Source organism: Falco peregrinus, chromosome 2 (assembly GCF_023634155.1).
Source record: "Falco peregrinus isolate bFalPer1 chromosome 2, bFalPer1.pri, whole genome shotgun sequence".
Lineage (NCBI taxonomy): Eukaryota > Metazoa > Chordata > Aves > Falconiformes > Falconidae > Falco > Falco peregrinus.
The window spans coordinates 47,736,136-47,749,022 of NC_073722.1; the positions used below are offsets into that span (position 1 = coordinate 47,736,136).

The 12,887-nt window shown below is 38.0% G+C and overlaps 1 protein-coding gene across 3 annotated transcripts in view; it reads left to right on the forward strand.

Annotated features, from left to right (window-relative positions):
* Positions 1 to 12,887, forward strand: part of CFAP99 (cilia and flagella associated protein 99) — a 63,736-nt gene that overhangs the window by 19,042 nt on the left and 31,807 nt on the right. For all 3 annotated transcript variants that reach the window (XR_008746077.1, XR_008746078.1, XM_055797471.1), the window contains exons 5-6: positions 5,591 to 5,703; positions 8,417 to 8,591. Coding sequence is in view for 1 of the 3 variants with exons in the window: in XM_055797471.1 (XP_055653446.1) it covers positions 5,591 to 5,703; positions 8,417 to 8,591 (288 nt within the window). In the remaining 2 variants the exon portion in view is untranslated. The remainder of the gene's footprint in view (positions 1 to 5,590; positions 5,704 to 8,416; positions 8,592 to 12,887) is intronic.

Sequence of the window (12,887 nt, forward strand, 5' to 3'; positions counted from 1 at the left end):
GTCCAAACATGGTGTTTCAATAACAAGTATGACACGCAAGAGATAAATAGGCAAATTTTAGTAATTAATACTCAAAAGGCTAAGGTTTAGCCTTATACTGATGACTTTGAATGTTCTTGTGGATGCCAGCATCTCTTTAATGAGTACGGTTGCTTTGTGATATGTAGGGAGAGAGTAGGTTAGGTTGTCTGCATAATGTTTTTAGAAAAGCTCTATTCGCTTTGGTTTGATGGGCTTCATAGGGAATGTTTTTTTATTAATTGCCATTCAGAGACAAAAATGTTACATTTCATTAACTGTTAGAAAGAACAGAGAAGTGGCTGGAAGAATTATCATAATCTGGTAGCCAGACAAATCACTCTGCCTAAAATGCTTTCCCAGACCCTTCTTTGGTAAACATCCTAGACACAAGCCACTGGATTGGATGCATCCTGAGCTCATTCAGCTAGCAACAGAATTTTCCCACTTCATTCCAGTTTTCTGTTGTTGATTCCATTCACCTAGGTTTATATGGCTTAAGCATCAGTGCTCTGATGTTCTCTTTCAGATAGTATCTCCTTCCTTGTCTGGAATAACTCTTTTCTGATAGGGAAGTGCTGCATTATGGGGATGGTCTGCACCTGCTACTTTTTTTCCTCTAGATGTAACTTTGTTTGCTTAAGTATCTTATCAGATCCTCATCACCATGGTACCTAGGTTTTCTTCTCTTGCATTAAAAGAGGATCTTTATCTTCAAAGTGATGTTAGATTATACTAATGCACCTGCAGCAGAGGATTTAGAAGCAGCATTTGGTCCCCCCAGCAACAGAGACAATAACAACAGAAGGCAGATAGATCTGCAGCCTTAGCAACAGAAGTTATCAGAAATTTGGGATTCTCCTTCAGGATGCTGACCTGTAGATTTTGTCTGATGACTATTCTGTCTGAGTTCAGCTGAGATGCAGCAAAATTATTCACACATATTTGCTTATAATAGATCTACTTTAATAAAAAAATACTTTTTTCTGCACATAACAGACAGTGGAATTTTCTTAATCATACAGATAAACCTTATTCAAATGAGTAGTCTTCACCTGAATGAGATTAACTTTTGTGAGTAGACCTCTCTCTTGAATGGAATCCATTCAATTTGAAGTCACAGTATTTCCCTGTGATTGATGCATGTTCAAATATTTTCATTTAGACAGAATATCCAGGCAGAATAATAATGCTATCTCACTAACACATGTTCATCTGCTGGAACAGGAAATCATAGGATCTCATTCTGTAATGTTAAAAATACATGCAAAAATTTTTTATATATATACAATATATAATTGTATAATTACAGAACCATAGGATAGAGCCCAATTTTGTAACTTCGGTGTGATTGTTCTTCCAAGAACTTAGCTATGCATTGCAAGCCCAAGCCTATTTCTCTGTTCCATTATTCATACATATTTTTAATTTATATTTGTTATAAAATTTAAGGGTTTATATCTTAGAGAAAATACATCATTGAAAAAAAAGTTGAAGTAAACAGCTTTATAATTTCAATATTGCCTTGTAAAAATGCAAAATAACTAGTGCTTGCTTTCTAGCGTTCAGGAACCTGTTTTGCTCTGCTTCATGTTCTGACTGCTTCTAACAGCATTAGAGGTCTTTATAAAGAACTTCTGAGATCTGCAAAGGAAAATCACTACATAAGAACTGGGTGTTGTAATTGGTGTTACAATGAGGTAGGAATAGTAGGACAAGATCAGTAAGAAGCAGGACAAGATCAGCCTCATGGTGGACATGGAGGTAAAAAAAAGTCCAAATTGGGTCATGCGATGGCAGAAGGACCTGACACCATGCTAGGACACTCTTCTCTACACCTTTCCCTCAGGATCCTCAAAATAGATTACAGTTTCTTCATAGGAAAGCCTTAAGAGCTTCTTGCCTTCCTCTTCGTTTCTCTGTTGCAGCCGAAAAGTACAATCCTACAGGTGGTTGAGCTAGCATAGCTGAAGAACTAAACTATAATAAGAGGGAAAGAATCAGACAATGAAGAGTGGACAGAAGCCTCCTTGATTGCATTTGCTACTACAGCAAATAGCTGTAGATATGTACAGACGAAATAATAGCATTCTCAGGTAGTGGCTGATCTGTGTGGAAAAGCAGAACCTGCTGTTTCTTGCAGTTACTTCCTTAAGAGTCAAAAGCTTATGTTGTGAATGTAAGGATTTCAGTTCTGCAAATGACCACATGGATGTAACGATAATACCAGATGAGGAAACTTACCATTTTTTACTTGTTTTTAGAAATCTATACAATCCTACTGTGTAAAAATTAGCAGGGCACATTCAAATTCTCAAAAACAAAATCTCAATTCAGCCCACCTGTAAAAATGCATTACAAAACAGTCTTTAATTATACACACCTGTCTTACTACAGCCAGAGTATATTAAGATAGTAAAAATGGATACAGTTAATTTCTGGTGTAATTCCACTGCTTTTCTAGAAGGGAATTGAATCTTGGTTATCATGATCTGTGAGTAGTGAAACTCTTGGAACATTCAAGACAGAGGAGTAAGCAGAATAATGCTCTTACCAAAATGACTGTCCAGTGACTTTTCTAAGGAGACAGATGCTGGTAACATCCAAACAGAAATCCGTGAGAACTTCAAGCCACATGTTGCTGCTGTAAAAGCAAGAGCTGCTGATACTGGGATTGCCACCTGTGTCACAGGTGGCCAAAGACAAAACAGAAATATAAGGGATTTTTCCTAGCAATTCAGTTCACAAAACACAAAAGTTTTTGTTGTTAAGAAATGAAATGCGCTATGGCTTCATGGGTATTATTATGCCTACATTTGCCATCTGTGATATGGATTATCAATACCAAGATTGTGGCCTTCAGCTCAGGCAGAATCTGGTCAGAAGTGATGTCTGGTAATCCTGCATTGCCATTTGCAATCTCTGCATTGCCTGGATAACTGTTTCAGAGCTGCATTCAAAGCCTTCTCTAGTGGGGTGCGTACTGGGGCGTATCCTCACTGTTTCTCTGGGGACTGTGACTACAACAGTACTAAAATATACATCACAGTGTTGATATCTGATTACACACTTAACCATTCTCTGTACCTCCTAGGAGTACGTGATAGCATTTATCAATCACATAATTACTCATTTGTCTTAATACAGTGTGAAATATTAATAACCAGTACATAACTGGTGTTGCAGCAGGAGGCCTCCAGGGGTCCATAGCCCTGTTAAATACAACAGCTAGAACTTGGTGACTGTGTGCCTTTATTATAGTTTCGTCTGCCTTGAAGAGGTAGTTGAGTTTCAAGTACCTTGTGAAAGATAGTTACAGCAAATATTTAGAAGTCTAGACGGAGATCAGTCAGGGAGAGCTGAAACAACAGTTCAGAGGCTTAGTTTCATGTGGCAATGTGGCAGAAAACTGACTGAAGCCTCTGAGGATGGACTAGGCTATAAAAGAGGAATCCTGAGGACACAGAGAGGGAGGAGTTTCAGGTCCCTCTGAGATTAAATGAAAGCTAGTGAAAGAAAACTGGAGGATTTACAGATCACACCTACAGTATTTCTGCATCAACTTCTTCTGTGAGCTCTCTCAATACCTAGAAATTTGAAACTAGCTTCACCCCTCAGGTCTGCCTCATTTTAAGTATATCAGCTCATGTTCAGTCCACTCCTGTATTACTGCTTACATTTGTTTAAAAACACATTTTTTATAAACTTTGTGTATAGTCAGGGCCTTCTGTAAGGTAAGAAGAGTACTTTGGCAGGGGACATGGTCACTAGGTCTATAATCCTATATACAGCTGGGATAACTGGATGTAAAATATTGCTACAATAACTGGTAGAAGTAGCATATATACCATGCGTCAGTTCTGTTGCAGAGTGAACTCTGTCTAGACTTCTAGCATTTTATTTATACTTGGCATAAGTAGAAGTTGCTATGTTAGATGAAAAATGTAATCCAACATGCCTGCACTGCAGAGGAAGATCCTCCAGAAGGATGAATGAGTTTCTAGACCAACGGGATTAAATGCATCCCTTACCATACACTTAGCAAACTCCAGTGAATCTGGAAGCACCAGAAAACAAACTCCTTCACAATTCAAGGCCTAGTTTATAGTCATACTTTTAGGGATTAAATATCTTCTTTTGGATGGTGTGTTGATGTGCCAGCGGCTGCAGTTTTGGGGAAGAGCAGTAGTTTCTAGACAGGAATGGGAATCCAAGGGGGTAATATTAATTTAGTCCTTCATCAGTCTTTTGACTCTATCAAAAGCACAATAGATGAAAATAAGACTAAAATTACAGGTTAATTCCTTGGAAATGGTCACATCGAGACTACAGATTTCAACTAGTAGGATTTCTGCACCTGTTGAACATCTGCAGCAAACACCTTGAGTCAAATCTGAATTGTTTATAGCCGAATTATTCACAAAGCTCTAAGCCACCTTGGGCCAGGCACCACATGTGAATTAAGAAAGAAGCTCCTTGGTAGTCCTCCAGAACTAAAAACTCAGTACAAAGACCTATATGGCTCTGTGGAAACCAACCCAAGATGGGGCTGATACCAAGTCTGGACTAGTAAGTTCTGCAGTCTCCATTGAAAGCTTCTCAAGTGACTGCACATTGCTTTCCAGTATGTCTCATAATGTCAATATTATGTAGTGTGCTCTTTTCTGTTACGGGGATTATTTCAGCATGATACTTGCTTGTACTTTCATTTCCAAGAATTTTAATGAAAAAGTTCATGTTCAAGTTTGGAATTTATGTTGCTGTAAATGATACAGACTGAATCTGAGTGCCATTTTTCAAGAGTGTTGCATAAGGCCATTTGAACAGTTCAGGTTTTAAAGAAAGGCTCTTGACCTTCTGGTGAACTCCAGTGGGAAACAAAAATTCAAGTGTTAGTTGCTATTTCTCCAGCATGTAGAGCCCAACAATGTGTAAGTGTGCCAAATTTCAGTCTTCTAGTTTAATGGGAATATGCCAATTAATTATATTTCAACAAAAGAAGAAACCATATTGTACAGCAGTTAGTTTAGTTCTCAGCAGTTCTCCCTGCCCAGTTCCCAGGGAGCTGATAGCAAATTAAGTAGTTCAGGTACAGTACCAGGCTTGCCGTGTTTCCGGGCACCGTGGATCATCCAGCTATAGATAATCAGGAGCTGATTGTGGGTATATTAGGCTCTGAATCTCTATTGTATAATTATACTAAAATCAGTGTATTGCAATAGTAATTACTTTCATTTTCAATAAAAACTTTTGTTTCACAATATTTGAAGCAAATTAAAGCTGCATTAACACATTCCCATGTTGTAGCTCCTGGATTTTTTTTTGGGCCACTGAAAATATTTTATTATCTATTAGTGTTCTACAAAATAGGGCTGAAAGACATGGGGCTGTCCTAACAGAACTAAGAAAAATCTACAAATACCAAGCACCTATGATTATAATTACAGGGTAAAATACAAGCAAGTTCTTCAGCATTGTTTGTAGTAAGAGCAACTTATCTTTTTTGTAGTCTTATATATACCATGCCTCCAGTATTCAGTATTCATATTTAAAAGAAACTACCTATTATTAGTTTCTTAGATTCTTCTTCAATGCCTTGTATTTGAACACGTGGATAAAAGATGAATGGAGTCGTTTCTACGATTCAGAGTATGTAAAAGAGAACTGGATTGATCTACTGCTAAGGTAAGCAGTACTTAAGTAGCCTGTGGCCACCTCAGAGTTTAAAAGCTGAGGAAAGCTCCCCCCTGAAAGCTCAATTTGCTCTTAAAGTGTCTCTCATATTGAAGTCACTCAGAACCCTTCTTGTCTTTGTGAGACCGTAGTAATCCCTTTTACTTACCCAGAGGCAAGGTTCTCTCATAGAGAAGTCCTTTCTCAGCTGTCGTATATTTGCTTCTCGGTGCCCCTGAACAGATCAAACATCATACTCTGAAAAAAACATTCTAAAAAGTAGAAGGTTCAGATTATCTCACAGAGTTAGACTTGTGCCTCGTCATAAGTCACTTCAACATCTGTCTAACATTAAGCATTTGAAAAAAGGTGTTTGGCATCCTGAGTATGTCTTTATGCACAGACTTGTTTATGCCAATGGTCAAATGCCGTCTGAGGAAATCAGATAAGCATGTAAACAAGTCTTTTAAAATCATTAGGTCAATTGCAGCATCATTTAACAGTTCAGGTGGTCTGAGGTGCCAGGTGTGTCCCCACATTGGTTAGGTGGCGATACAGTAGCATGAGGACCCTTGCCAGACTGAAACATTTTCATGTGGAGAATCAGTAGCTCTGCAGCCTATTGTGTCACTTTTCCGCTCTCGTTTTTACCCAGGAAAGATAAATTAGAGCTAGCATTGGTACACTGATATTGCTGCAGTCACACATCCTCCTCAGTGCAGTATAGATTAACGCAGGTCATGGCACTGTTAGACAAAAGTATGCTGCAAATAATACCAGCTGAAAAAGAGTTGGCATCTAGCTCTGCCATATCAAAGTCAGTAGAATTAATCCTTTCATACTATGTAGATTATGCCAAACTAACAAACGTGTAGTAGAGATTTGGCTTGCAGTACTCCAGATTCCACTGAGTTCTACAGGAACTGCAGCGATATATTTGAAGTCAGAATTGGACTCAATATATTCCATTGTAGTGATTCTAATTGTAACATATGCTTACAATAGTAAAGATACAGAGATGCATAGATATATACGCACATATCCATGCAGGTTTTGTATGTACATATGCATGCAAGCAGATGCTTAATCTATTCCTTATTTAAACTACACTAAGCTTATTGGACCTGTCCTTCACAGTCAGTTACATTCAATGTAACAAACACATTTTGTAAATATGTTATACATAAGTAAATATAAGTTATACAGAACTGTATATTCTAATACAATACATACTTTGAATCCTGGGTTCAGCTTTGGGCCCCTCACTTCAAGAGGGACATTGAGGTGCTGGAGCGTGTCCAGGGAAGGGCAATGGGGCTGGGGAAGGGTCTGGAACACAAGTCTTATGAGGAGTGGCTGAGGGAACTGGGGTTGTTCAGCCTGGAGAAAAGGAGGCTTGGAGGGGCCTTTTTGCTCTCTACAACTACCCGGCAGGAGGCTGTAGGCAGGTGGTGGTCAGTCTGTTCTCCTAGATAACAAGTGACAAGTCAAGAGGAAAGTGCCTCAAGTTGCACCAGGGGAGGTTTAGATTGGATATTGGGAAACATTTCTTCACTGTGAGGGTGGTAAAGCATTGGAACAGGCTGCCCAGGGAGGTGGTGGAGTCACCATCCCTGGAAGTGTTTAAAAAACGCATTAGATGCGGTGCTTGGGGACGTGGTTTAGTGGTGGACTTGGCAGCCCTGGGTTAATGGTTGGACCTGGTGATCTTGAAGGTCTATTCCAACCTAAATGATTCTGTGATTCCATGATGTAATGTTAAAGACCATATTTGGTTACTGGGTTTGAAACTTCCTTCGGGGGCTGAGAATGCACTGATCAGTTTAATCAGTTTAATAGCTTAAATTCTTTTAAGTATGTCTTTTTAATGTCAATGAGGTTAATATAAAAAGTCCTATTTATTTTAATGGAGTTGCATTAACTGCAGAAGTTACTTGCAAGCTTCATGCCATAATGACAGTGCTAGCTAAAGTAAGTCACATAAGCAAGTTACTGTAAATCTGCATTGTCAGCTGCTTTTTAGGTTCTGGGAAAGCTCCGCTGCATGTGTAATGCCTAAGGATAGAACACATATAGAGGAGGAATAATTGACATGAAGCTGTCATCATAATTAGCCCTGTGATTACTTCTTTGTGTCTTACCTTGAATTCTGCACCTTTCTGTCATTCCTTGGAAGAATGCTGAACCTCCATACAGGCCAAAATCCAAACACAGAGAAATCAAAATCATCTTGGCTGCCCCACAGGGTTCACTGAGGGTTCATTTGCTAATCCACCAAAGTCCTTACATCTTACTATTTTTTTTAATAGAACTGCCTGTGCTTTGAGGTTGATCTATGTGTATGCTGTCAGTTGGTAAAAGAGGCAATACTCAGACCACTGTTTGTTCACAGTCTCTTCGTCTAAGTATGTTAAGTGTGTACTTAGCTTATGACAGCTGCCTTTCTGATTCACAGTCTGGTGCCGCTGCAAAACTAACTGGTGAGGTAGCTGCTTACTCAGTAAAAACTGTGGCTATTTCACCACTAGTAGTCTGAATGGACTAGCATCTATCAAGAGGTGAAATAACACAGTCCAACTAAATCATGAGTACAAATTCATAGGTCAGTTTTATTAAAATTGAATGGCTGAAAGTATTATGGAATTTGCACCAATGCCAACCTCATATACTGTAAGTTTGTGTGAAAGAAACTAAATAAATCTAAAAAATCTGGGGTTTTTTTAAGGTGGCAGCCAAAAGTACAGCAACTGATTGAACAGCTCACAGATAAATTAAACAACGGTACTACTACTGTCAAGACTTCGATGGTCACTCACCCAAAGGAATTTAATTTGACTGTGCCCAGACCACGTGCCATTCCTATACCTCTGCCAATACCAGTACTGGAAAAAAGGCCACCGGTGAGTTTTTATGCTTTGAGATTTATGTATGCTTGTGCACAAAATCATGGTAGGGGAGTTAATAGTCTCCTTAAAAATAATTATAGACAATCTTCAACCTTTGACAGATCAACAAAGATTTTTGTAATATTGTGGTACTGAAGGTCAGATTTCTAAAAAAGCCCAAACTAATTATTTGCATTTCAGTGAATGTTTTGTAAGCAAACTGTAAGCCAAACAAAGCAAAGGGAAAAGGTTGCTTCCTGCAGTTGTTCTGTGACTTCAGGAGGCAGAACTATACAATGGGTACAGACTGATGACAGCACTAATACAAGTGTTTCTGGTTGTCCTTGGATTTGTAAGATGTTTGCTTTGGATAATGCACTGAAGCAGGTAAGAAATGAGCATTCAAATGAAAATTTTTTATAAGCTTAGATTTTTTGTAGATGAACTCTCAGTAAAATAAATGGCAAAGCAATTTCACTGCAGATGAGATGGACTCTTTATGTTTGCAGCTCCTTCCTGAGGGTGGAATTTTATTCCTTTCTATGTGTATTAATGTTGAATCTCTAAAATTAAGGTTTTTCAGTTTAAATTGATTGCTTATGTATAAATGAGACTAAATTTATCTTTGAAATGCTAAGCTATTGTTTTACTCATTGTCTAAGATTGTGCTTTAGTTACATGGGTACAAATTGGAGACACACGATTGGTTTTAAGTTAGCTCACTGGGGTAAGGCAAACAGGATTTGGGATCAAGCTGCTATGACTAACTTAATAAAGAATCCAAAATCATCTATATTTAAATGCAGTGGGAAGTGAGCTTGGAAGTCATAGTTTTGGGCATTACCTGCCACCTTGTATTAGCACTTCAGGTTTTAAATAATACATGTGTTGAATGCTTTTAGAAACCATTTACATCTTAGAATGGCAGAGCAATTTAATGGTGCTGTGTTATACAGTTAATGGGATTTTACATTGAAACAGCTTAATACCAGGCTCTGAAAAACTGCATTTAATAACTACTTAATCAGTATACAAATGAGTCATATTGCTGTCATTTTAGTACGTTTATGCTGTGCAGACCCTCTTAGAATAAATTTGCTTTAAAGCGGATGCATTTACTGAAGTTCATTTGTGTTGTTAGGATTATACTAAATTTGGTTTACATTCTGGCCAAGTCCGCAAATTTAAAAGCTGTATGAATCTAAAACCCATTAGTGTAGTGGTGACATATGTTGTGCTCATTTCTGTACCTATCTCAGCAAATTAAGCTTCACTTTAATTTGCCATATTGTTGCCAGTATTCCCATTTTAGATCCTGAAATGAACAGAGACTGAAAAGACAGTCCAGATGGCAAGAAAGAGTTAGAAAAGTGAGAGCAGGCCATAGTTTTGGCTACTGTACGGTGGAGAGTTGTATGTAATTGAGAGGAATGCACGGGAATAAAGCTCATCTAGATAACTTCCCATAATCTGCTGCAGAAATTTTCTCACCCATTTTCTCACAGAGTTGTTCATTTTATGAGATATCCCATTTTTTCTCATGGTTCTCATACGTCTGTCAAAGAACTTGTCATGTGGTGTATTAGCAGGGACTATGGTTACAATAACTGCAGGCGTAGTTACTGCTCAGCTTTGAAACTGCTCTGTGAAATCGTACAGAGGCATCTAGATTCTGAGCAATGACTACTGATCAGTTATTGCATCCCTATGGTGAAATTAATTCATTCTGATTAATAAGATTATTATTTTACGTATTTCTTTCTGCTAGTAATCATTATATTCCATAGTAGGGACAAAATGCAAAGTAAGATGAGATGTGTTACATACATTTAGTTCAGGAGCTGGGATAGTACTGCTGTCCTGTACCATGAACATAGGCTTCCTTCACAGGAGAGGACTGGAGATGCGGGTTACTGCAGGAGGCAGGGTTGTTGCCTTATGATCTATACTGAGATGGGACTCTCCACTGACCTTGGAAAGGTCTTTTGGAGTAACATAGGCCTAGAAGGTTAGGATAATCATTCATTATCATAAACATTCGTCAGAAATGGGGAACACTAAGTGAAAAGGAAAAATACTTTAATTTTGAAATTTAATAATGAAACATTTCACTCTAAATATTGGTCGAGCAATTATAAATTCTCTCCGCTGTTCTTTGCACACTAATGCATATATGCACACACAAGCATGCAGATATGCATACACACTTCATAAATACAATTCTAGAAACAAAAATGAGTGCTTTAGCTTGAAGTTTGCGAAGGAAACAAATGGAGACAGGTGCTTAAACCTGATAACATGCAAAATTATTTGGACACATTTAACTTCCTTGGATATCTTGACCTTGAGTTACAAATAAAATCCATTCTTTTAATGTCACCACTGTACTAGAATAATAAGATTATGCAACTATTTTAATTTTAGATTTTCTGTAAACCAATAATGTATTTTAAAAAAATAAAAAGGCTGCACTGAGATGTTACTGTAATAACATTCAGTCAGATTTAGCGTATTTTTAAAATCTTTTCCTGATTATTTCAGCTGTGCTTCATGAGTGGGGTTGCTGATTTAAAATAATTAAATGGGTGAATTCATTTGGCCAATACAGAGGATTTTGTTTGCAAATATATAGACCAAGTAATGTATTTATCTTTATGTTCTGGTTATATATAAGAGTAGAAGCTCTTAATACACTAGAATTGCATGAGCTTGCTCTTGTCCATCTTACGACAGTAACTTTAAAAAAATAGAAGAGTGATGACTACTGACGCTTTAAGTGATTATTCATTTTGTTCTTCCTTAATCTTCTTGTGGTACCTACTCCCTAAATAAACCTCTGGTTAAAGGATATCCAGAAAGCATAGGTGAGCCTGACCACTGACTGGAGAGGAAAAGCAAAGTTGCTGTCTCTTACTCACAGCCCCCTTTTTTCACGTTAGGATTAAGTAGGTACGGTTTGGCCTTTTTCATGTCTCTAATGCTGGAATTTACAATTTACTTATAGTGACTTATTCATTCTCTTCTAGCAACTGGGTAATTGCTGTAGTGTCTGTCTGTCTCTTTGATTGGTACTCATCAATCACCATGGTATCTGAGGACTAAGTTTCAAGGCTAAGTTCATTTTTGAAACAGAGCTGACTGATTCGAAAATCTCCTCCTTAAATTACTTGGAATAAGCATAGCAGTTTCTGAGGAGAGATTTTCATCTTACGCTGGCAGATGAGTCCAGTTCTGCAGGTAAAGCACATGGCTAGGGAGAAGAGTGAAATAAACTGATACTCACTGCCTGTGCAACCCTTTGCAAATTCTCTGGGCTTTAATAGATAAAAAGCACGATAAAATTTCTTAGATACTGCTGGGAAACACTTTCAGTTCTACTTAACTTAAAAAGCTCACAAAAATATTTGAGCAGTCTCACCAGTGCATGTAATTGCTAGCTTCTTCTGTCTGTGCATTTGTTTTGCCAGCAAACAATGTCAAATAGCAAAGGCAGTGAAAGTACATCAGATTCATGAGTTTTTCAAAGCGTAGCTCTTTGTATAGTTCAATAAAGCTAGATGGGATCCCCATGTTCTCTAAAGTGACCTCTGGTACAATACAGATTATAGGTTTTTCCCGTTCTTGAATTAATTCTGTAACTTCTAATTGAGCTAGAACATTTTTAGCAAGATAAGTATTTAAGCAGATGTCCAGTAAACTGGCAGACTATCTGACCCACATAGGAAAGAAACATTTTGGAGTTTACTTCTGGGCAAAATGTATGGGTCAAGCAAATACTGAAATCCCCCAGAAGTTTCAGCCCAACTCAAAACCATACAGTCCCTTGTCTCCTATTGATCCATGTGGCAGCCAGACAATGTCTTTCCTCGTCATTTTTTCTGTAGCACTTTCTGACATGTGAATGCTTTCCCAAATTGTTGACTAATGCTAGGAGGACCCTCTCAGTCCTCTACCTCCGAACATTTAATGTACACCTCCAGTAGTGTTCCCTTACACAGACATTAGGACAGCCATAGTAAACCAGAGCAATGGCTCATTCCACACAGTGTATTTTCTCCAGCAGTACTAAGACAGATGTCTAGGAACACTACAGGGACAGGACAAGCATAGCTGCTGCTTTCTGCAGCTGCCTTCTCAGTCTTCCACCATTTCAGCTCAAAGACTTCCTCAGTTACAATGAAGTTCAAGTATTTAATAAACTTCAAGATTTATCTTCTCTAAACTTCTCTGGAGTCTCTATAACTTGTTGCTAGTACCACACACTGTGCCAGAGAGCTCCACAGCTTAACTTTATTCAGCTGTCCTATCTGA